Raw genomic sequence first — 26,726 nt, 5'->3', positions numbered from 1 at the left:
CCAGGCCCCATATCATACAAGCGCTCATGCAAGAAATGTTGCCTTGCCAATTCATTTGCAATAATAAAGAAAATGGTTAAGGTTGTTGTGCTTTGCCCCCCACCCCACCCTTCCCTCCTCCCTCACTCTGAAATATCTTTTGTGATGATATGGATATTTACTTTTCACTCCGTGCCAGCGAGCGTGCGGGAATAATCATATGTGCATACTTAACGGCACAGACATAAATATCCAAATAACCCCACACACATACATTCTTCAGTGGTGGTACATCTGAATCAAAGATGACAGTCGGGCTACTCCATCCCCCAGAATGCCTTGGTGCATATGTTCTCTGCCGTTGTTTTCTTTAACACCATTTTTGACCTTTGCAGCAGCACTGCTTCCTCAAGTTGAAATCTGCAAGAATGCCATGTGTTGCAGCAGCGAGATGGCCTGCAATAACTCGGGACACATTCTCCCACTCAGCTGAATGCTGGTGGGGAAGCTGTTAGTGAAAGGGGCTGAAAGGCCAGCTATTGTAAACTCTTGTTTACTTTGCTTTCCACTGTGACTAGATAAAGCAGGATCTGCCTCTCTGATAACCGGCCAGGCAAGTGCTTGCCCAACTACCTCTGCTTTCTCTGCTCTCCACCCCTCTCCTCCCCTCGCTGCAATATTAGTGCTTCCAAAATGAAAAGAGGGGGCTGATAATGGTATGCGTGGTGCAAAAAAAAAAGAAAAAAAAGAAAGAGTGAGAGAGCATAAGACCCTCCTCCCTCCCTTTCTGTTCTGCACTCCCCTTCCTCCCTAACTCTTCACAATAGACAAAGAAAGAAGAAATAACCTTATAATTGCTGAAGGGGGTGAGGGAGAAAACTGGATTTGGTCTCTTGAGTAAGTAAAGTATGCTACTCTGAATAGCCGTCAGGTACTCTTCAATCGGCTTTTTAAAACTGGTGGGTTAACCTCATAGAGACAACCAAAGATAATTACATGTTTGAGATAATTACCAGAGCTTTCAAAGTCCATTTAGATGACACTCGCGGAAACTGACAAACTGATTTTCTTTCTCTGTGGCCTCTTCCACTTCAGCTCTTGCTAAAGACTCCTTGTTTACTCTCTGTGAGCTGAAATCCAAACAAAAACATTAACTCGAGTGCTCTCCCCTCCGCGCTATCTAACCCCAAACAAAGCATATTTCTTTTTTTTTTTCCAGTTGTGAATGAAAAGGCAGTCGTAATTTTTTAATGACATGTTTTTCCTGTGGTTTCTTCGTTAGCCTAGCCTAGCTCGGCTCGCAGCCCCGCTGCGCTGGGATGTTCTTGGTGGATCCCTTGGAGACGGGCTGTTTGTGACGGTGGCCATTGTCAGAGGCATGCAGGGGGTTAAGGGGGAGAGGAACTTTCCATTAGCTAAGTACACATGTGTTAAGCCAGGTTATTGTTTACTTAGCCAAAGAAACCACAGCAGGCCTCGGGGACAGACATGGACGCCCATCACAAGTAACACGAGACACAAGCCAAGAACTTTATTTGCAATTGGGATTTTGTGGCTATCACAAGAGAATGACTATGATACAGCGCGGCTCCACTAAGCACTAGTTTCCAGCAATACTGCATGATTTAAAAACAACTAATAAATCAACTGAAAAAATCCAGCACCTAGCACAAAAAAAGTTGATGTCTAAAAATGTATAAAAGTATATAAGAAGCTCCTGACGTCCCCGTTCTTTGAAGTCACTCTGGCCTTGATTTGCTTAATCAGAATCACCCCTACTTGCTATTCCACCACAATAATGAAGAGGCTAAGAAACACACAAGTCACGTGGTCGCCTCTTTGTATCACTTGTTGAATCCTTAACAGCCGCCCTGCATTCACTCCCCAATGGAAAAAAAGGGGAGTTCAGGGGAGGGGAGGGAGGGGAGGGTGTAGAGGAGGGAGGGGGCGAGAGGGGGTCAAACCTCTCCTCCATTCAACTACAAAAGCTGCTATTACCAACAATCACCACGATGATTCAAAAGTTTGTATTAAGATCAGCAGCGTGCCACTGTAGGAGAGAGGGGGAATAAAAAAAGAGACAGAGTGTGTGTGTGTGCCTGTTTAGTCGGGTGTAACTTGATCCATACTTCAACGAGAAGCGGATAGATTAGCGATAGCGGTGTACTGATTAGGAAAATAGCGGCTGACCCCAGCGGTCAGGGTTTCCATTGAGTTAGGAGGGGAGGGGGCCAGGGGTCACTCTTTGACCGCCAGAGTTACCTAAACCAACACTGCTGGGTCTCACTGACCTGGAAACCAGCACTTGTATGGCATAACAGTGCCAATTGTTGGGAAAAGATACCGCGATAGCACTATCACGAATAAATTCTTACACAGTGACCACAACATTAAACTCACACAGGCTGGGTTTGTTTAGGAAAGATTGTGCGGGACGTAAGAAAAACATATCCCAAATGTACAGATGTTATTTCAGACTGTTGGCTATTCCACATTCTTTTTACATGAATTCAACAACAACAAAAAAAACACACACTGAAAAAGTCACAAAGCCCCTCTAATTTAAAGATACCTCTCCACTAAATTAACTCAACAGATCAACTGCTGAGCATTCACAATCATTTAAGACTCTCTCACATCCACAAAAAGGCAGGCGGAGAATATTTTTAAGGGAAATTTCAATTATTTCCAGCCCCACTTCAGCCTGCATGGCTCAATCAAGTAGAGGAGCTCTTGAGAATTGGAGTGAGTCCTCAGCACTATTAGTAGTGTTCTGCTCTACAGCGGAGAGCCCGGGCCCTCGGAGTTCATTAGCAAATTGCTGCGCCCCTCCCCGTGCTCTCTGCGCAATTAAAGGCAACTGTGCAAATGACGTACGGCGGCGTGGAAATACCTCCCCGCTTCTTTAGTCTGAGGTGAACATGTGTGCCAGGCAAATAGGGACGCAATCAGCAGAGCGACTGCTGCCACATTTCCACAACAACAACTGAGAGAGCCGTATTCAGTGTGGACACGGGTCTTTCCACATTAAAGGCCTCTGCAAAAGTCACTCAGAATAATGGAATTTTATTGTGGCTTTAATGTTTATATACAGCTGAGCTAAAAGTGGGACGTATGTGTCTAATGGGGCAACTGGAAATGTGCTGCTCAAGTGGAGAAATGAGGCAAACGTGATGGGAGGCTCTCCAGGGAGTGGCAGGGAAAGGGTTAAGAAAGTCCAACTGGTGCTAACCAGTCACTCCACTCACATAGCACCTGAGGGGGGTGCTGCATTTATCAGGCCAGTCTGAACACACACATGCATACAGCAGCATACACACTAACACACACATATATGTAAACACTTGTAGACAGATGCATGCACACAGCTCATGCACATTTACACACACACACACACACACACACACACACACACCTACACAAAGAGACACACACAAACACAGGAGGGTGAGCCCAAACTGGCTGGGCTGCATTCACAAGCCAGCGCAGAGCCTCTCTGACTTTTTCACCTCTCAGCTATGCTCTGCTTTCTTTTGAAAGGGGCGCTCAGCGTCCCTCCATACTCGCCTGCATAGGCAGGCTAACAAAGCAACGTAAAGACTTGTAAAGAATATTCAGAAAATTACTGTCATGACGCAAGGGTGCATAATGCAGCAAGAAAGTCAGCGTCGTTGGATTGTTGAGTTTAATAAATTCAAAGTATTTTTTTTTTCCTCTGACATTTTTTTTCTCCTCTGCTACAGTCGCCTCACTGGAATAAATTGGTTTATGAATAAATGAGCCTGCTTTCTCCGTCTTGTTAACATTGTTCTTTTGTGCAAATTCTCAGCATTTTTTTCCAGTCCACTTCAACTTTATGCCCGAGGGCATATATTAAAAATACATATGGAAAGAGATAATGCACACACAACGCAAATTCGTTAAGGATGTCACCGCCTTACAACTGCAGATAAGATGTCACACAAAAATAGCACACACAAAAAAAAAAACCTCAAAAAATATATATTCAGCCGCAAGTAAGTTATGAAGTGCAGTGCCATTAGATTGACAATATAAGTATTCAGCAGTGAGAGGCATGCACCCTCTGCCTGTTTGGATATGCCCATTTACACACAGCCTGCTGCTGTGGACAGTCTCCATGTTATCCTACTGGAACATCAGCCCATCCCTCAATATTACACATCTGTCAAAAAGTTTTCTCTGTGTTTTACTGCAAACTGTGCCTGTAGGTCATTTATATGATTCTGTCACATCAGCGTAAACATAAGCTTATGTGGTTTTGCCCTGAATTGGCTATATATGTAGGGACCATCATTATATTAAAATAGGCCATGTCTTCATCTTACAGTCAATTAAAGATCCGCATCAGTGCCTCAAGCACAACATAATTTTCTTCATATACCTAGAAACCCAAGGGTTTTAACAGACTCTATTTCCATATCTATATACCATAAGGCTTCATTCCATGTCCTGACCTATCTATAAAAAAAAGAAAAAACTTTGACAACTGAATCCCCAGTGAATACAACAAGCCATTCAAAGAGACACTTAAATGCACAAGTGGCGTCTGTGTTATTTAATTCTGTTCCTGGATTAAATGAAGTATAATCTTCCGGGTGATCTTTCTCATTTCCATAATCAGACATAAGGGCCGGGAATGGAGGAGTGCATGCGCGCAGGGTGGGGTGGAGGAGGGGTGGGGGGGCTTTCCCAGTCGGGCCCCAGTTCGCTCCCAGTCCTGCCATTCAGCCCTGAACATAAAAGCCGGTGGCTGCCTCTCTCTCTACTCAGACCAGCCACTCAACCATATGGAAGTCCGCGGATTTAAATTATTTAGCCTAATCGCTTCATTACTTTTTATGTCGGACTATCCAACTAATCCCTTTAATTTGGCCACTTGATTTTTTTCCCCTCATCGGTATCCATAGGCTATAGCCGCCGCTCTCCCGAGCCATCCCTTAAAACTCTGCGATAGTTAAACTTATTGAAACATTGGGGCTCGCAGTCTGCAGCCATGTCTCCTGCACAAATGACTCCAGCTATTAATGGCCGAAAATCCAGATTTGCATAATTCTAATCATCGGTTGCTGTTATCATTATTTAACGGCAGTGTATGGACCATTAGGGTCATGCCTGTGCGCACACTACAATGTCCCCGGAGTCCCGACAGTCAGTGGAGCACATAATGAAGGCTGTGGTTATCTCTGATATCGGCACAAAAGGAAACACTCCCTAATCTACCTTTAATACCCGCTGCTTCTGTGGCTTCTCGAAAATAAAAACCGTCTTATTGCTGCTGAATCTGTGCGCTCTGGGCGAAATAAAGGAAGAAGAGGAGAGGGGTCTCGATAAGCAATGTGCACTCATGTCTAAGGAAAAATACTGACAAGACGCGTAATGAACCGTGAACTCCACAGTGGAGAAACCAAGGCACCTCAGCCACAGTCTGCAGCCCATCCTGCTGCTGCTGCTGCTCTCTCCTGGACTCCACAACACACAGGAGCTGAGAACGCTTCACTTTGGTTCAAGAAGACACCGAGAGGAGAGGAGGGAGAAATGGAGAGAGGCGCTAAATTAAAATCGACATGAAACAGGTCAAGTTTATGGCGATGCTTTTTCGAGCTAATCTTCCCAGGTCGGTTCCGGGTTCAAGTCTTAATGGGCCAATAATAGCAACATTATTCAGAAAATTTTTCATTCCGATGGATGGAATGTAAAACGGCCTTAATCATATGCAAATAACAGCGCAGCGGAGTAGTGACCCAGAATAGCTGAATAGCCAGCAGGGAGAACACACACACACACACACACACACACACACAGAGGGAAACAGAGAGAGAGATGTACCTGATCAAGGGCCACCGATGATCTCGTGATTTCCTCGCTGTCAGATTTGGACCCGCCCTCTCTGTCGTCTATGACCAAGTCGATGGGCATCTTGCCTTTCAAGCAGCTGATGTACCGGTGACAGAAATTATCACACAGCTCGTGTACCTTTAGAGAGAGAGGAGGAAGGCAGAGGCGTCACACACTCACCCCCCAAAAGGGACATCATCACACAACAGTGACATGTGCAACCACAACACTCACACACACACACACACGACAGCCTTTGACATGCAAAAGAGCCCCGAAGAGTTTTTAGGCAATTTGGCAGAGCCGAAGATCACAGCACAGTTGTTGCATCTGAAATATTTAAATATTTTAAAAGAGTTAACATGAAACGTGACAGATCACTGGCAGCATATTATTGCTTTGGCACTGTGAGAAATTATTAGGCTAAATATAGTCACCTATTATTTATTTATTTATGTTACCTCCCCCCCAAAAAGTTTTTAATCTTTGCTATGCAATTGTAAAAACTGAAATCTTTCTTCAGGCTACAAGGTGTGTCCAGTAGCCTGCCGTGGCAGCGCGCTTCATCCGGACTGTGGCAGTAACTTTATTTTTCCTCCTCTCAAAATAGAGATATCGTCGAAAATTGACAGTGACAAGAGGGCTCAGGGGCTACAACGCACTCAACACCCGTGTTAAATTCATCATCGGTGCCCCGGGTAGTGGCCATTAGAGGAGGGTGACCCGCTTGACTGACATTTAAGGTAAACTGTTTAATTTCGTCGACTTATTACATTATCGCTGCCAATGCGGCGCATCCCACCGCCCGAGAGGCACAAATGTCAAATGGGCAGAGACATACAGAGAAGTGAAAACCCCTTTAAACTTCATTTGCATTTTAATTTTGCTGCACAGCAGTTTGCAGACTCTTATTTACAGCACAGGTTGCATAGTTGGAGCAAAATACATAAAAAAAACAACTTTTCAAAAGTAAAACTTTTAACAGCTTTTATAATGTCTCATAATGTTAGAGTTGAGGTTAAAGTTGACTGTACAGGCTACTGTAGTCCATCTGATACGCAGACAAATCACAGTTTTACACCCACTACTCCCTCTATCCACAGATGGCTGCCTGGGGCCTTTTGCCCTCCACAAAGAATCATTTCTAAAACCCGCAAAGTTCGCCTATATGTTTCACCTTGCATGCAATTTCTGCCAGCATTAAACTTCATTAAAACGTGCGGGGAGATTTGGGCACAGAGATATCCGTTCCAGTTGTAACAGCTTGCGTCGTGATTAAACGCGGAAGAGAAATGGCCCCATGATTGATTTTGACGCTAATTATAACCGACTAGCAAAAATACATTTTTGCAAATACAGCCCATAGGTCTGAAGTGGCACAGCGGACAGGAATGGCGAGAGAATATTACCTTCTCCAGCTCCAGAAGATGAAATCGTAAAACTTGAATGGCTTGAATCATCTGAAAAATTAAAATAACAATAAAAAATGAGCTGCTCACATCTCTTGATATTAAACAGGCACGTTTTTCTCAATACAAGTAACTGCAGACGAGGAAAATATTCATATGAATGGATTTTATGTGGAACTGATATTAAACTTGGACGTTATTGCAATATGGAGAGCAGGCACACAGTACAGCCTGGCGCTGCAATAAGCCTCAGAGTCAGAGATCTATTAGCCACCAACTACTCGTGAGGAAAAACGTTGCTCTCACATCACATTCAAAGTACCAAACTGTACAAAGTGAGAGGCATGCAGAGAATAACTTTCCAGGCAGAGTTCAAAGGTTTGTGTCAGCTGTCTAACAGCGGCCCTTCATCTACAGATACAACCGGGGGCCATCATGATATCAAACGGCCCCAAAAAGAGGAACATCACCTCCAATCCTGCTTTAACCTCTCAGCACCACATGGCTCTCTGACACTGTACTGTAAATACAGCCCGCTAATAAACATGCAAACAGCAGCTGGTGTGTTCAAATACACTCTGGGAAAATACAGCAAATGTAATATGTCATGTGAAAATATACATAAAGCATCTTACCAGATTATCCAACTCTGGATTTGATGAAAATAAAGGCTTTTCTGCCCGAATCTAAAAGCAAAAACATTTTCACAAAATATATGAATATTATAAAGTTATAAATAATATATAATATAGATTAAATGTAACATGCAAGTATTGGCATAATGGTGCATTAATTCCTACTTTACACAAAGCATTAAACACACAATATAAAATAAAAACATTTTCAAACAACTTTATTTTCTCTCTGCAGATTTAACTCTGTGCTCCACACTTAATGCATGCAGGTGAGAAGCTCAACCAGCCCGAGCATGCACATTAAAAAAAAGTCAAACTTTCCTGACCTGTTTTGCAAACACTGCTATGTCTTCATTGAAAGATTCCGATGAACAGACGTCTCCTCCCGCCACCCCGGGCTCTCTGGGGGTGCAAGTCGCTAATTCACATTTCTCAAAAATCAGTGCAAGCAAGGGGAACAGGGGGTGCCTGGGAACACACACAATAGCAAATGTCACCAGAGAGAACAGCGCCGGGGTCAAGACTACTCCAGGCTAGATTTAGCCAGCCATGCTACTCTTCAACAACTCGCCCATGGGGACTGCTGCTGCAGCCCGTGCTATTATATTATGCAGGGGCTCGGAGAAAGGCTGCAAACAGCGGGCAGACTTCTGTGATTAAATCTAGGCGCGCCTAATAGCATAAAAGCTTTAGAGTCAGTCAAACAATTTCTTGCACAGGTCTCCGTTTGGATCCCAGGCGTGTGTGTGTGTTTGGCGAGAGCCTCTGAAGCTGCAGGCGACTAAATGTGCTCACGTTTGTTGATTATTTATTGTTAAAGTCACCAGAGTAAATATGTGCACGCTGGTAATGTGGTGAAAGTTGTGTCAGTGTGGCGTAAGATGGAGAAGCTGTTCCTGGCAGTGTTTAGCCACCGTGAAGATATCATGCTTAGAATTTTTTAATTAACTCCTGTAAATTAATAAATGACATGCATATGTGGGATTTCCTTTAAACATGATATATTTTTTAATTTGCTGAAGCCTGGCACATTACACACAATTAATTAAAATGGCTACAAGAGAGAAGGTAATTATTTTGCTCGTGATAAACGATGAAACTTTAAAAAAAATAAGCAAGTTAAATTCTACAAAAAATAATAGAAGTTATAATTAAAGTGGACTTTGTGTTATAATTATTCTTTAGAGTTAAAATATTTTTTCAGGGAATTTAATAGCAGGACAATCTTGAGATAAACTCCATGTGTAAACTATTTTTTTCTCCTCTAGAATTTATTTAATCCTCTATGAGCAGAAAGGCGTGATAAACATGACTGACTTTAAAAGCTAAGATTGAGAAATGAGCAGAAAATAAAAGGAGGGAAGCTGCAGCCTCTCTGTGTCCCAGCGCCTCTGCAGCAGTTTGGGCTCCAGTGTTTTGCTGAAACACTTCACCGAGGCGCACGGCCGTCCCGGGCATGGAGCCGGTGTTTTTCCTCCTACGGGAATGACTTTGCACCCGCTAACCCACCCCGACTGCCCCCTCCAGGCCTGGATGCACGCCTGCCCGCCAAAGAGCGAGTTTCCCCGCGGACCGGAGGCTTGCACCTACCCGTATATAGCGTCTTTATCTCTCTTGAGAGCGTCGTTAACAGAGGAGCCCATACTGGGAGGCATGGTGTTGGTGTGGGCGGTGTGCGGGTACTGGTGAGAGTGCAGCTGGGGCCCGTGGTTGAGGTGCACCGCCTGCATGGACCGGGCGCCGTGCGGGTCTCCGTACATAGTGGTCGGGATGCCCACCCCGTCCATCCCGTAGTGGGGCAAGTCTTCGTACTGCACACAACAAACACGCGGGTCCACAGTGAATACACATGCACAGGAATATGTCCAACTCTGCTTAGAACTTTGCTGTAAAACCACAGGTCAGGGATATATTATAAAAGTTATGTAAAGCAGGAGAAGAGACACTTAAAGTCTTGTTTTTCTTCCAAAAAAGTAAAGTAAAAATGTTCCAATAGTTTCTTTAATTTCCAAAACAAATCGACATGTTTCAACATTTTTCTTAATTCAAAGTGGTGTCCTGACCCCGTGCACTGAGCTGCCTTTCTCTGCTTTGCTTCAAATTACTGACACTTGTGACACATGCAAAGCAAGAGAAATAAATTCACCCCGGTGATTTATTTTTTAATCGTTTAAGAAAAGTTTGAAGTCCAAGTGACTTGTTAAGAAGGATTTACAGAGGGGGAAACTGCTGCAATTATTCTGAAGTGAAACTAGTTTTAGTTTTAACTTGTTCTCAGTGACCCTTGTAGCTCAAACAAATATGAATTATTCAATGTGTTGAAAAATAGTGGGAGCATAAAAAGGTAAAACTGCAGCAACATTACAATTATCATTAACCAGGCAGTGCTTTGGTTTTAACACCACCAGTCTGGTTTCCTGTGTTTTCTCTGTTCACAACAACAAATGTCTTAAAAGCGTTAATTGCTGTGTTTTCTTATTTTAAAGGCTCATAATTGTGCAGCATGTTATTACCCATCAAGCACACTGTGGTTAGTGCATGCAACTAACGCAAGTAAACGCGTGTTGTGCTTTCCAGTCGAAGTGGATATTCAAACTTTTTCATGCCTCAGTACTGAGTTAAATACTGTAGCCTCGTCTTTACACTGTTGTTTGCTGGTTATTAAACACTCTGCTGGTGTGTTAAAAGCACAAATGTGGATTTAGGTCTCAAAATAGACTAAATAAAAGCTTTATTCGAGGTTTGCTTCTTTAGCAGATTAAAAAAGAGGCTTGAATTATTGATGCTCTCCAGAAGTGACAAACAAGTGCCGGGGAAAGAGTAAAAAGCATTATCACTTAAAGCTGAGCATTTCGACCCTAAAGGCAAAGAGGTGCAAACCCCAGCGTGGTGCAGCTCCAGTGCCAAACTAAGCAGCTAAATGTGTCCAGTGTGTCCCTAACATCTCTGCTTTTACACTGTTTACTATCCGTGTGAAGATCCCAGCCGCTGTGTCCGAGGCAGTCCTGGAGGTTATGAATCAAAGCGTTTGTCATCACCTCATTGCTAAAAACTGCCTCCCTGGCATTATGCTAATATCGCATGTTTTAGCACATTTTGCGGCGCAAAGAGTGATGAAGCAGAACTGACTCTGAAATAAGGATTTTTAGTTTTGCTCACAAATGCTCCACTCGATGTGAAATCTTCACGGAACAGTGTGAGGAGAAATGTGGAGATTTGTTTTGCCTCTATGCCCTCCCCCATTTCGCTTCCAGTAACTGGCCTGTCATAACTAATCTAAAAAACATAGCCGATGTGAGATATGATCACGCTTCCAATGTCCCTCAGTGGGCCGGTTTGTGGAGCAAACGAGTGCGGCCGTGCGTAATACTGTGCCAGAAGACGCCAAAAATGAAATCGTGTCTCCATGTGTCAGGAAGACGACAGAAACTTTCGCCGCGAGTGTGTGTCCGTGCGGGTATGTGTGTCATTAAGCCACGTTACAGTGCAGGATTGCATTCAAGCACAGCAGACTTAGAGAAACTTTTTAGGGGGGATTGCCCTACGTACCCGTTGCGCCATAACCCTCCTGACTCCCTGGTCGTCCTTTCAGTTTAGATAAATCCCCTCTGAGGCCAGGGTGGAGACGAAATGAAGAAAGAAAATCCAAATAAATGGGAAGATGTTTCAGCCAAAATCCCGTATGCCTCTTTTTCCACGGAACGGTGAAGCCAGCCCCCGCTTTCTGCGCAAGTTTAGCCCAGGCGCGGTGAATAGGTCCTCGGCTATCCTCGGGGCAGCGGCGCCAGGCTCCTTTTCCAAAACCAGGATGAAAATAAAATAGCCCCTCAAACAAAACTGGCGACTCTCATGGCTTTTTGCCACTCCGCCTGTCAGTCAAAACGCGAGGGCTTGTCAAAAGTACCGGATGAATGATGGTCCGACGCGCGTCTCCACGGGATCGGCACCACCTAAATGTTAATGGTCACAATCACAGTTAAAAAATGAAGCAGCTCTCCTCTCGTTTTCTTTGATCACTCTCGGCTCCCGGCTTGATTTTCTTATGCAAAAGCGTCTAGAGGAGATCAAGAGGAGGTGGGGTGATAATTCTGGCTTAGGCTTTCTTAAAGGAGCCACGATCGATGCTGTGCGTGTGTGCGTATATATGTGTGTGTATGTGTCTGTATGTGTGTGAGTGCGTGTGTATGCGTGAGCCGCCTGCCCGTTTGTGTACAATGGATGTGTGTGTTGAGCTGAGGAGGAGCGGAGGATCTGGACCAGACTGCTGAAACCCGGAAGTAGTGGTGGCCATAACAGGTCGCGTCTTACACAACGCACCGGGCTGCAGCAAGTCGTGCGGAGAGGAGGGGGGGTGGGAGGACCCTGCGAGACCAGCCAGCCGCACCGCGAGCTGGAATAACACGGGGATAAACACCGAATATGCACCTATGACTCCGGCTTCATGTCTCATTCTCTGAAACTGACTTTAATCTGCAGCCAGGAGCCGTTTAAACGTCTGTGTGTCGGGACTGACGCGTCCAGCATCCACTCCTCTGCTTGTAAACAGTTTGTTAACGGCTAATTGAGGCAGCTTTCACCTCTGGTGTGAGATAATGTCAGGTATGTTATCAAGTCTGAACTGCATGTTAAGTTTAGTCTAGATATAACTTTATATCATTGATTTCATATGCACTATAAATAAGCTCATTCTAATAGTTTTATAGTCAGCTAAAGCTTCTGGGAGGCTCTCAGCATCATGTCTGCATGGTATCCACAGTGCAGGCTGCAGCCAAACACTCAGTCCTGCAGGTTTTGGACCTCTTACAGCTCACTATGAACTTCTATACAGTATATTTGCCTCTCACGGTTGCATTAATGGGGATGCAAAGCCTATATACTGCTTGGGTAAGTGTCATCTCCACATAAAAGACACCATAAACACAACTTTCATCAAGTTATATGGAAGCACTGTTTATTTTGAAATTTAAAGAGTTGTTTTTCTGTGCAAAATCAGTGTAATTAGTCCACATTGTAAACATGTGCTGTCCTCTTCGTGCTGAATTTTGAAATAAGATATTAAAATGTTGCAGAAGCTCTCCAAAGCATCTCTTACGTCTGAATAACAGTTCACATGTCGTCCGTCCCTCTCCCCCACAGCAGCGCTGAATGGGTCGCTCCAGTCTGCCCGGGCTGTCCAATGGCAGAGAGGCTCAGGGATGGGAGCCCCCTATTGGCTCCCCACATGATCGATCCGGGGCTGATTGATCGGTTTTAGGCCACATTTGCGAGGAGGCGCAAAACAAAACATCGTCCCGCGAATAGAAAAGACACACTTTGTGTTTTCTGACAACTTCTGCAGGCTGTACATTTACCAAAACACTGAATATTATGTATAAAGACCAAGACAGCCCTCTCTTTCTCTTACACTCTCTGAGACACACACACACACACACACACGCGCGCGCGCACTTTTCTCATCTCCAACTTCATTACTTTCTTCAAAACGTGCACTCACACTCTGACTAAACCTCTCAGAACCAAACAGACTCGACACCCAGATGAAGATGTTGTCAACTTTCTCCTCTCACTCAACTTCTGTCTCTTCTCTAATGAACCTTTCACTGGAGTTTCACGGTTTGCAGTGTGGAGGGAGGCTGTAAAAGTTTGGTCAAATATTGATGAGCTTTAATTTATGGAGGGGGAAACTTTGATTCTCGAGTAATTTCAAGAAAAGTAATGATATCACTGAGTGGTGTGTGGATGTAAATTAACAAAATAGTTTGAATTTACGAGGTTAACTCGTTATATTTCATTAGTCACTGGGAAATAAAGGGGTACAAATCTTATTTCATTTAGTCTATCAAAGTTTTTTTTAATTAAGAAGAGAATGTAACTGCCTGAAAATCTTTATTAAATATTTATGATATATTTCATGGCATATGATGCCATATAAAAAGGGGGGGATTTAAATGGACAGGATGAGTTTTAATGAAAGACGCTGAAGTATTTCCAGAGTTTTGTGTGTTTTTGTGGTTGTTTCCTCACATGATGATCACTGACTAGAGCTTTACCCAACTTTTCATTTATTTCTCAGCCCATCACACGTGAACAGAGAGTGTGTAAAAGAGCCACATTATCTCCTGATTATGCTCATAAGGTGTTGCTGGTCGGTGACAGCCTGTTTGAAGTTTTTTTTTCTCCTCCGTGCAGCGCGTCCAGTCATCGATCATCTGCCCCCGGTGCCAGAAATGGTGTCATAACATGATAATGCGGCTTCACACATTCGGCGGTGATTCCTGTGGTAAAACCCGAGCGGTGGGATCCGATGGGACGATTTTACAGGCATAAATTTACTATCAAAGCCTCCTGCAGTCCGGCCAGCTAGGCTCCGGGGCGCGGACAGCAGAGGATCCACGAAGCCGCTCAGGACGCACGGACTTTTACGCACAGAGATTCCGGATCAAATAATAAACTGGGTTGACTTGTGCGCGTCGAGTTTGTTAATTCAGTAATTAATTGGTGAGTAGAAGCTCTCCTTTTCTCATTCTGTTTTATTTTAACAGCATATTAAATCATTAGAAAGCTTATTATTGTCGCTGATATTTTCTCAAAGGGAAGTTATTTTTAAATAAAGGAGAAAACTGCTGTTTAAAATCACTTTCAGATAAATGTGTGTGTTTAGCGAAACGTAAACAGGATTATATAGCTCACTACACAACAAGGCACACTGCATTTTAGAGGGTCATTGAGAAAAAGCAAAACTAAATTACATGAAAGGAGACCACATCAGCGCCTGGCCACTGTAAAATAACTACAATGGTATTATAAAGCAATTATGCTACTTCAATTAGCGTCTATAAAAGCAAAGTGGAGCTCCACTTTCTCTCCTGGAGTCGCTCTTTCGTGAGGGTCAGCGCGTTTTGGCATCCTGAAAGAGAGCAGGGGGGCAAATACCGTCATTTCTGTTTAATCCGCTTTGCGATGACGGTAATGCTCCGAGTCGTTTCAATAAAATCAGCAGGTATTACTTTCAAACGGCTGAATGGAAATTGACAGCATGTGTGACCGCCCGAAACAAATATAAGTGTTGTTAGACGGCCTGTGCGCCATGACGCGCGCTCTTTGGAGACAAAGACAAGGTACAAGCCTTTATTGTTAGTTTATAAAACACACGCATCATGCAGAAAGTTTCAGATGTGTATTCCATGTTGCAGATCACTATTTAAAATATCCCTCAGTTATTTTTAGCTCAGACAGAGTTGAGATAAATAATGCAAATTTGAATTTAAATTTAAACAGGTGCAGTTTTGAGTAAAGCAAATGGAAAGTTAAAACTCCAGGTGAGAGATTCAGTGTCCGAGCCTTTGTGTCTTTACTCGTCTGCGGCTGTTTGAAGACACGAGGAGCAACTGGCAGCCTGAGGAGTCAAACTGAGGTCAAACTTTGTGCAGCCCCGCAGCTCCGCGCCCAAAAACGTGTTGGGATCTGCAAAGAAAGGCCACCGAGCCCCTCTGCTTTGTGTCACTGCTGCAGCACACAGGCAGGCAGGCAGAGAGACCTGCTGCAAAGTTTTCACAGCTCATCTAATTATATGAAACTACTAGTACATTATCGCCTGTCAGAACATACAGCCGGATTCATTAAGGGTGCATTTAGGCGCTGTGAGCTCCGGGGTGAAATTATTCAGTCAGAAAAAAGACGCTCGGCTTTGTAGGAGCAAATGATTTCTCTTACTTTGGAGATTTATTTTAAAAGTTAGTGTTATGAGCTATAAGGTAACATCCACGAGGAAGACATGTATTATACTCCACTCTGATTCTCCATCATCATTTACAAACTGTCATTAAGTGGAGTAAACGTTGAAATTATTGTTTGTCTCATGTTGTTGTAAAAAGATGTTGATGAAAGCTGATGATTTTTTAAAACAATGGTTCTAATATCTCCAGAGTGTAATTACATGATGTCAAAAAACATCCTTGTAAATACTCTGGCTTGTGTTTATTGGTGTAAAACCATAGCTTTGGTATATTGGCAATTTAGTTTTTATTGCAGTATTTATTTTGACCCATGAAATCAGTTACATTTTTTATCAAGAGGAACGTTTTCCTCCGGGAGTTTTCTCCTCTCTGTTGGATCCTGCAGTTTGGCCCAAATGTTAATCTGAGCTGCTCTCGCCTCTCACACACATTAATGCTTAATCATTTGCGCCTTCTACCGGAGCTGTTGGAAATTACACGACGTGCAGAGAGCCAGAGGAAGAGTCTCAGCTCAGGTAATTGAGATAAAAATCTTGCAAAAATAAATCCACTGTTAAACTTTTTTTTGTGTGTGTGTGTGTGTGTGTGTGTGTGTGTGTGTGTGTGTGTGTGTGTGAGTGTGTGTGTAAGACACACTCTCGGCATTAGTATCTCCTTCAGCATGCTGCACTAAATACAGAGTATTCTGTTTGAATATATATGAAAAAATGTTATATTTCTCATGATCTTTGTTCATGTAAATATCTTAACATGCTAATAAAATATATAATGGTGCTTGGTTGTCTTTTGGTGTGTTGACTGTTATTGCAAACGTCCAGAAAGTCAAAAAAATTCAACTTTAAACTGTTGTTATTGCATGAAACGTGAGATCTGTATCGCTGCGTTCACTGTGACAGTGACAGAATTAAGATTTTAGCAAGACTTGTGAGCTCCAAACATAAATTCCAATAAAGTCATAAACTTAAAAGATGGAAGCCTTAAGGCAGGGGTGCCAAACATACGGCCTGGGGGCCAGAACCGGCCCACTGAAGGGTCCAGTCAGGCCCACTGGATGACTATGCACACCTAATAGTGAAGGCTAAGAGATGTCAGGTTTTAGAAGCAAGTTATACAGTGAGTAACCTTCGACATGGAAAAAGCAATGCATACTTATTGTGGTCATATTTTAAAGATATTGAACATACTGCAAAAGAATCTGTATTAAACCACTATCTTAAAACAATACGGGTGGAACCCTATCACTGAGACACTGCCAAAGCTTTTGACTTGGAAGCGGTTTGTAAGGCAGGAGACGACTTAACCTGCTTCCTCAATAGCTTTCACTTTAGTTCAGTGCGGTGATGTCAGGGTGGAAATGTATAGAAAAATGCACATGTGATGACAGTCAGTAGTCGCCTCAATGTGGAAATTCAGAGACATTGTTGAAATTGCATTTATTCTTTTTCAAGAAATCTGAGGCTGTTTGTCTTCTGTCATGTAAATGGATGGGCATTTTTAAAATGTACTTAATTAAACTTTTTAAAAAAAGGGAAAATTAGGAGGTGTTTGTTATCTATAGGATATTATCCACTGGTTTTACTGCGATCAAATCTGACTGTATGTGGCCCATGAACTAAAATGAGATTGACACCCTGGCCTTAAGGACTCAAACCTTAGATTAAGTTTGTTGCACAAACGAAACAACACTCACCAGCTTTTTAAAGAACTATAACAAAACTATAACTGGTATCTATATGTTAATCAAGACAAATAAAAAGACAGCAATTTAAAGCTTTATTTAGAGCCTTAAGGTACGAAAACTGCCGCTGCTTTCTCTCTTAACACATCCTACACAGGTGTGACATTAATGTGAACGTGGCGTCATGATGAAGAACTGCAAACGACTGAACCTGAACAGACACAGGAGCTGCTTGGATGTGACAGCCACTCTGATATCACCTCATCACACCTATAGATACATATGTGATGAACAGCTGCTTTCCTATATGGTGAGGACTGTGTGAAACAAGTCATATACATTCAAGCACACACACACACACACACACACACACACACAAACACACACACACACAGCAGAGGTCTGTAATAATAGCTGTTTCTGAACACTGCCAGTCAATTTTCACATTGTGCCACTGGCCACCGGGTCAGCAGCTCCACTTTTCCTCTGAAAGGCTGCTGAGTCTGAATTAACCCCACAGATAGCTAGAGAGCTCATCACTTTATCACACACACCTCTCTGTCTCCCTCTCTCTCTCTCTCAATGTCTCCCGCCCTCCCCTTCCAGCAGCATTTGTCACCACCGCTATTATTTCAGGTGTGCTAATGGCGTCGCAGACACTTTTGCTGAGAGAGGATGGAGTGAAAAGAGGAGGAAAAAAGTAAGAACAGAGAAAAAAGTATTGTCATCATCATCACATGGACTCCTCTCTTCCTCCAAAAATCCAGGGGTGAAGGATTTGGGTGAAGGAAGGGTAAGGGGTGTCATGTGTCGGCCACTCGTGCCATTCAGGGTGGAGGGGTAAGGGTGGCAGCGGTTGGGTGGGTGAGGATGGGGAGGGGTTCTCACACCTCCCAGGGAGACTGTGAATTGATCAGCACCTTAGAGAGGGAGAAGGGGAGGGAGGGAGGGAAAGTGAGAAAAAAAAAGGAGAGCAGCAAAGCAGAGAGATGAAGGATGACGGTGAGGAGAGAACAAGTGGAAAAAGCTGGGTGTTGGGAGCTGAGCTATAAAACCAGGAGGGGGGAAAACAGAGTGATAGGAAGGGAGGAGTGAGGGAAGGCTGCAGAGGAGGTGTGAAGACTCATCTTTTCCTGGATGGGTGTGAGTTTAGGCTGGAGTGGAGAGTGGCCTGGGAGCACAGCATAGCCTAGTGGTAATAAACCAGCAAACCCCCGGTAGAGACACAGCCAACGTGAGCTTTAAGGGAACCATACAAGGAGCTTTGATTCAAAATGTAATATTCAGTCTGTGTGGGGCATGTTTACTGAAGATCATAGATCAATAATTCAATAATACAGCTGTTACAACCTCACATAGTGTGTCTCTCTGTGTGTAAAGTCAGTGTCTCAGGAGTTTTTGGTTTTTAAAGTAATGGAAGGATTGTGATTATTTTATTTATCATTTTATTTCAAATAAAAAACAAATATGACACTGAAACCTTAACGTATTATTTGAGTGTCATGTATGTAGATTTTTAACACACTGTTCACAATATAAATACACAGTAAGTGTTCCTAAAGATGGATGCTCAATATACTCTACTGTAGGCAGCAGAACAACTTTCATTTTGACAACCAACAAACTTCCTACATGTCGTCTGAGCACTGTTTTTTTTGGCTGTTTTTTTAATTAAAATGAAAACTATCTCTGTTTTTCTCAGGCTCTACAGCCAAACTGTGCCACTCTGACTCTGCTTTTATTTTCAGAGTGAAACCATTCCTCGAGATGATGACGGGTTTCTTGCCCGAGCGGCTGGTAGAGCATGAAAGCCTCAACCACGACCAGCATTTGGCTTGTGGCTGATCTGTATCTCCCAGCGTGCAGTAAACACACGGTCACCATGAAAGTGCACTTGTAACACACACTCTCACACACCACAAACCACTGAGCAGTACTGAAATAGGATGTCAATGAAGGTGATTAAAACTAGCACGTTACAGTTGCCTCTCTGATTGAGTCCCGCTGTGATGAAAAATTAATAGCCAATTAATTAATTTCTTAAACGAAGTGAACAGTTTCATTTTAAACTCTGACAGGCTTTGTAAATTATTCTATTCAAGGTATCAAATCAGTTTTTTTTGCAAGAGGTTTTTCTAATATAAATGCTAAAAACATCAAACTAATAAAATAGAAATGACACAAAAATTGACATAGGATCTAAGCAGTAATGTAAACTTTAATAACAGCAACGATACCCAAAATAATAGTGGTAAATTCAAGTGAAATATATTAGATAATATGCATAAAGAGGTAGTGCATAGTTTGGGACCACAATTGAAATAAATTTCAGACTTTATCTCGTCGCACTTGATGTTTTTGTATTTGTATGTGATTTGACTAAACTAAAAAAGAGAGAAACATGTCTGTAATCTATATAAATACCAGGATAAAAAGATTATTTGAAAATATCATCAGATTCAGGTGTCTTGGTCGACTCTTGCAGAAGCGAGGTAACTACTAAAGTAACTTAGAGTCCACTGCTGACGGACACCCCCTTCGACATATATTCAGGCACGAGTCTGCTACTGACTTGAAAACCAATAACAGTCCTTCCTTTCTGCCGGCCATCAGCTTGAATGATCTGCAGTTCATCTAAACATGTCTTCGGTTAGGTTTTGTCTTTCAGCGTCTGCCTCCGAGAGAAATAAGACACCATGACAATATGCCGAAGATTAAAGGCTGGTCTGGTGATAGCTACAACATGCACCTCAAAATAAATTAGAGTCAGTTAGAAAATGTTGAGATGAAATTGATAAAATGCAAATATTTGGCATTATATACACACATATCAGGTCAGATGCTTGAACACCAGTTCAGCGAAGGGGCACCCGTCCATCCTGGCAGCAGTGAATCAGATTACCAAACATACTGATTGACTGAAGCGGTTGCTAGTGAACCTACAGCCATCTCTCCTAAACAAAGTTATCTCTACTGAAGTTCATGAAGGGGTCAGTGGTCACATCATCTCATCTAAGATCCCTCGTATACTGTACGACCCCGCAGGATCCCAATAAAGAAGCTTTCAAAGCATAAATTCCTGCCATGACAACAAATGTCAGAGATACAGTAAAGACTGGTTCTTGCTGCAATAAATGGAAGCACTTATTCTACTCCTGCGGAACAAAAAAAAAAAAAATCCACCAAGGCTTCTTAAACAATGAGACACAAACTTGTTTTCTGTGAAAAGTTCTTCTAAACCCACACGCAAACTGTCAAACAATCAAGGTGCCGTGGTTTATTGTAAATTTATTCCACTTAGCTTTTGTTAATTATCACAAGTGTCATAACCATCAAAAGACAACAACAGACAACATGGCGCGCACTAATGTTTGACACTTCTATCTTTATATCCTTTGTTCTGCCGCTTTTTCTTCCCTGCTTTGTTTGTCACACATTATACCACACCTGCCTCGCATAATTATTCTTCCCTCTCACTTTTTTTGCTTCGTCCTTGAATTTCTAAACGCAGACAGAACCTGTAAATTTGAAGAAATCTCTTCCAAAGAGCCGTATGCTGCACCAACTCTGCAGGGAAATAAAGACATTAACATTGTCATGCTTTAGCTTCACCACAGATAGTTTAGTTTTCTAAAATTTATTTGCAGGAGTAGGTGTACTTTACTTTATGTGCTGTTTAATTAATTCAGAAATGAAACTCAGGTGACGTCTGTTTTTAAAAGATTTTAAGAGGGTAAAACTGTTGAAGTTGGATGAGTTAACTCAGAGAATGTGACACTTAAATGTTACCTGCGCTTTCACACCCTCATTACAAGCAGATAAAGAAACACTTGCATGATCAGTGCATGGCATCTTTTGTCCGTGTGGAGTGATTTCTTTTTCTTAATTCTACACACACACAGCATCATCAAGTAAACACCTACATAAATACTGATTTTAAGAACAAAATCTAATTTTTTAAAAATCTTCTCGAGATGGAAGAGGTCTCCATTAAAGAAATGTGACTGGTGCTGCTACATTTTTAAATATTAAAAAAGAAAAATAACTGTACACTCATAAACGCAGTCATCAAATAAGGAAGAAAAAAAGCAGATGGTTTTTCTCTGTCCCTAAAAAAATTCTGGCGATCTGAGGTTTTCACTCGGCACAAGTTATATAACATCAATTTAGTTTAGATTAGTCGTTTTAGAGTAAACATAAGTGAACTGGAAAGCAGACTCTAAAGATCGCCGTAATTCAACAAAGAGAGAAGCAGAGCAGCTGCGGCTGACCACTTGTGCTTTCCGAATGGGAAAAAACATGAGTTCCATCCAGAAGCAGTGACAGAGTTAATCAGCCTGGATTGACATGTTAGCAGTGATTACATTGTGCCTGGATTTGCTCCTCACCACCAAACCACCAGAACTTCCACTGCAGCAGGGGTTTAAGTTCCCGCTTCCTGTTATTTTCACCAAATCCTGGAATATAACCTAAAATCTCATTTACTCTACATATAAAGTGTCATAATCTCACAGCATAGGACGCATAGAGTTATATACAATTTGGCAGGTTAACAGTGCATGACCAGTATTGACAAATAAATTTTGGCAAGTATCAAGTTAGTGGGTTTACTGCATCAGGACGACACACACTGTTAGTCACGTACAGTATTACTAGTAAAATAAGGGATTAAAAATAAAAATAAAAATAAATCAGACTCACTTTCTAAACACAATTAACTCCAACCATCTGCAGTGGTGCAAAGTAATGTAACACTTTTAACCAAGTACTGTCACTTTTGACTTACACACATCCATGTTTTTGGGAAATATTGTAGTTTTTATTCTGCTACGTTTATTTGACAGCTTCAGTTTTAAAGTCACTTTGCACTTTCAGATTTTAGACACAAATATGTATCAAATGAATAAAATATGATGCATCTCTATAGATTAAATCACCCAACAGCATATAAATTAGCCAAAATTAGCCCCACTCTGACCAGCTACAACATTAAAATGCAGCGTACACTTTAATGCATCAATAACAACAATCCAATAATATAATATATAAGCATAAAACACTCTGAAGGAGGGCCGTTCTGAATAATGAATACTTTCACTTTAAGATAAATCTTAGCATGCAGGGCTTTAGTATTTTTGCAGAACGGTTTTACAATTTTTAAACAGGATCTGAGAACTTCTTCACCACCGTGACACAAATCTAGTTCGAGTAAGTGCCAGAATTATTTGCAAATATTTTCTGACCTGTGCCCATAATGTCTTTCTGTTCCCACTGGTGGAAATACAACATGTACGAGTGATTTAGGAGCAGTGTGGGTTAATCGGAGTCTCCCGAGGGAGTCAACATCACAGGGCTGCGCATAAACATTTTAGAGATTGACCTTTAACCTATCAGGCACTAAAAAAAGGAGTCTGGTGGGGGGACATGTCCAAAACTATTACACATCACATGTAATTTCCCTCAGACATCCAGACAGGTAAATTGTGTGCATGCGTGACACAGGCTTTGGCTGAAAGTCACATTGTCGGTCAGTGTGAACCCAAAAACTCAAACTAACACAGGTTAATGTCTTCTGATTTTTTCGACGACTACGAATCTATCGTGAAATGCAGTAGTATGCCTGCATGCAAACACACACACTTACAAAGAATACTCGTGGCCCGTCTGAGAGTCAGTCTCCAGCTGACAACATCGCTGCAACCTGATCCAGCTTAATAAAGGCCCTTACCTGCATTTACTGCTCTGTTAAAACGCCCTCTTGTTGTTCTACCAATTCACCACACTATAATTGCACTGAGGCTGCATATGGTCCTCATCTAGTGCCCAGCGCAAGATAAAAGCCAACGGGCTGCGAGTGTACAACGCAGGGGAGAAGTGTGTGTGTGTGTCTGTTCATATACTTGACTGTTGTGTGTGTGTGTGTGTGTGTATGTAAGCATTTTAGGGCAAATTGGACTCAACATAACTCAGGGGATAGTTAGGAAAACTGCATGATGTCACCGTTATTACACTGTAAACGCAGTTGATTTGGCTTTGAGGATTTCTGTGTGCGGCAGCCGCAGACATGTGCGCCGAGGCTGGTTCACAGATCCCACCTCCACATCCCGACTTTGAACTTTTTACTGAGAGTCAAAGTGAAGTATTAACACATCAGGCCAAATTAGTCAGATAATTAGTCACTTATTGTGTGTTTTATTACTTTTCCAGGGATATTTGGGACAGTTTTACTTCAGAATGAGATTTTAAAAAAGGGGGCTACTACAGAGTAACTAAAAGTGCTAAATTAAACATCTTCCAATGTTTTTTAAAGGATAGTAGGTCACTTGTATCCTTGGATGTGACAGTTATACAGATAGGGTCCTTTATGTTTTCTAAATGATGAATTTAAAACGATGACTTTGGCAAGAAACTAAACTTCATAAACAGCTCAATAACTGGATTAAGACTGACAGGAGATTGGCTTGTGGACAACCTCACACTGCTCCCTTCGTGCTAATGCCAGTGCTTTCGCCTGCTCTGCCCAGTCAGGTTTATGAAAGTCAGACGGATTAGAGCCCAGCTGGGGCTCAGTAAACCAACACTCGGCCCTCGGACTCACACCACCATACATGACTTCCCAAACAAATCTCGACGTCCACCCCACCCTCCTTTATTTTGGGCTCCTGCGTCGTTCTCCCCTCGCTGTTTTTCCTCCTCACAGGCATCACTACCACGAGCCTCGCACTGCAACTCACACAAGACTCTCCAAACACAACACATGCTCTGCTCCAAATTAAAATACCAAGGCTTATTGAGCAATACTCTTCTAATGGTTTCATCCACCAATGGTTTTATCTTTGCGCACATAAACACACACGCAGCCTCTCAGCTCCGACGAAAGGAGCTGCTCTCCTCTCTTCTTACGTAAGCTGGCAGAAAATCTCCTAAATCCCTCTCTTTTGCCGTTGTTGTGTTGCGTCTCGGCTGGTGCTCCTTCTCGGAGAGCATCTGAGACCAGGGCAATTAGAACCTGAGCAGGGCCTTTGGGCATCAGACCATTTAGCATAGAGGCTAATAAGGCTGGCTATCGTAAAAACCCAGACCTATTGGCACTGAACGCTGCTCTGTATTGGAGGTGATTTGACGGCACTGAATCGAATCAAAGAGCTTCAAGATGTTTAATTCTCCCAGCAAGAGCTAAAATTTGGATAGTTCTTCTGGAGTGAATGTGAGGAATTCTACCTCTGAGGACTCACAACGCTCATCTGCTCCCATTATATATTAAAAGAAGTCCAATGTTTTGAGGCCAAATTGGCTCTTCGTTAGGTACAAATCAATTTTTAGAAGACACCACTATAGCACCAGCTGTAGAAATAAATGCCACATTATAGCCTCCCTTTGTCATTTCATGTAATAAACTTGGACATTAATATAAGATCTCTATGCAAACTCAAAAAATACTGAAAAAAAGCCAATAAAACCTGGACTGCTAGCAGGCACAGCGATGCGGTGCAGGGTCAGCTATCTCCTGAAATCTTACCAGTTCCTTTTAAACTTTAAACATGAAGCCAAAGTCTGAACCTTTACAGCCAGGTCTTCTCACTTTTTGGGAATGTTTACTTTTTCTTTACTTGCTTACTTATTCTTATGTAAAAACATTGAGAGTATCACTATTTCTAACACTTTGACAGGTGTGTAAGTCCACAAATTTCTCCAATGACCAGAGGGAAACAGTTGGAAGAAAGCATTAGAGTGAGATCCAGAGACAATGTGTGTGTGCAAGAGACAATGAGAGGAAAGGTCATAAAGAGAGACGGAGAGGGATGGAAGGAGTGAACGAGGCAGGAGAAAAGCAAGAAAGAGAGAAAGAAAGAGCAATGGAAGGTTGCTGCTAATTCTTCCATATCTAAGCCTCTTTGCAGAAACTCCCTTTGTCTTCCAAGTCCCAGTCATTAGAGCCTAATCCTATCAACCAGGGGCTAATCTGAGGGCAGAGGGTTCAGCCCCCTCAGCTCCACAGGCCAACACACACACACACACACACACACACACACACACACTCATGCATGCACACACAAACAGGTACACGCATAAATGTAAAAGACACGTAAACACACAAACGCTGTGAGATTTGCATATTCATGCACTTGCATGTGCGCAGACATAGAAAATGTAGAGATGCTTTAACATGCACACATGCTTGCAGACAAAAGCACACATTTTCATCAGACTAATTAAATCTGATTTATCATACACAAAATCAATAATTTCACTCCACAAAGTAGACTTCCACCTCAAACTTTTCAGGCCTTGTGATGATCTGCTTTATGCCTGGGTGGATCAGAGACCTGCGTATGTGCCTGTGTGTGTATGTGTGTGTGTGTGAGATGGGAGGTGGGGGGCATCAGTTTCCCACACATTCCAGCAGAGCCTCTCCCCCTGCCATCATCATTCTCCTCTTTATTTCAGCGCTGACTATGCCCAAGATTAGTTATTGATCAGCGAGGATATAAATTATTCTAAAGTGAAAGCCCAACAACACAGTCATTATAGATCAACTATTGACCAGCGCCGATACATCATTCCATTTCCACTGCACTGCACCCCTGCCACCGGCCGGAAAAATGCTCAAATAATGAGATGGGGGATTTTTATGACTCGGGCACACTCTGCTTGACCTTTCGGGGAAGGTAGATGGATGATATCAGCATCGGGTTCTCAAATGGGATGCCATTTGGAGAGTTTGGCCAGAATGACCTGGTAAATTAAGACAGAGACAGATTTCCATGGAGATGAATGGCCGAGCATGAGAGGTTGCCTGAAGTAACTTCTCGGTTTGAAGTCAGAGATCAAATATGACGAGTTTGTTAGAAATAATAACCAGCCTCATGGAGACAGATCACTTAAAGCTTTGTCTTACAAAATAAATTACATCAGAAAATGAAAATCAGTCTTATCTTTGGTTGGCAAACCAGTAAGTGTAAAAAAAAGTTATTATTATTTATGTCATATGTATGATATTTTTAAAATCGGCTTGTGTATCTAATTCCACATTATTATAAAATTTGATCAAGCACAACTTATTGTAGTTTAGGTGCAAAGATGTAAGGGAAATACATTCATAATCACAATTTCCAAAATACAAGTTTGGGTTAAAGTTACGTCATCTTTAACATGAAGGGATCTTTATTTTCATTGTTACAATAATAAACACTTGCTTTCTTTAACCATGATCATGATCATTCCCTGACCTTAGCCATCATTGACTGACAGTAGTAAACGCGCAGCCTAGTCTCACTCCCACAATGTCAAAATATGACATCACTGGCGTCACTATAACGATGCCAAGGGGTGTTATTATATGTTATTAGAAGGTCAGAGCAAAGGACATAGTATGAAGAGTGCAAAAGTCCATTTAGGGCGAGCAGCAGAAGCAGCGGTGGATGCACCCAAC

The 26,726-nt window shown here is 42.3% G+C and overlaps 1 protein-coding gene across 1 annotated transcript in view; it reads right to left on the bottom strand.

Moving 5' to 3' along the window:
- Positions 1-12,152, bottom strand: part of LOC126406504 (homeobox protein Meis1-like) — an 89,838-nt gene extending 77,686 nt beyond the window's left edge. The window contains exons 1-6 of the mRNA XM_050070809.1: positions 11,429-12,152; positions 9,470-9,690; positions 8,206-8,347; positions 7,880-7,930; positions 7,245-7,295; positions 5,827-5,973 (exon numbers count right to left, since the gene is read on the bottom strand). Of these exons, the coding sequence (XP_049926766.1) occupies positions 5,827-5,973; positions 7,245-7,295; positions 7,880-7,930; positions 8,206-8,347; positions 9,470-9,690; positions 11,429-11,440 (624 nt within the window). The 5' untranslated portion in view covers positions 11,441-12,152. The remainder of the gene's footprint in view (positions 1-5,826; positions 5,974-7,244; positions 7,296-7,879; positions 7,931-8,205; positions 8,348-9,469; positions 9,691-11,428) is intronic.
- Between the last annotated feature and the right edge of the window lie 14,574 nt (positions 12,153-26,726).

Source organism: Epinephelus moara, chromosome 19 (assembly GCF_006386435.1).
Source record: "Epinephelus moara isolate mb chromosome 19, YSFRI_EMoa_1.0, whole genome shotgun sequence".
NCBI classification, from domain to species: domain Eukaryota; kingdom Metazoa; phylum Chordata; class Actinopteri; order Perciformes; family Serranidae; genus Epinephelus; species Epinephelus moara.
Note: the sequence above shows the minus strand (reverse complement) of the source record. Positions and strands in the feature narration are given on the sequence as shown.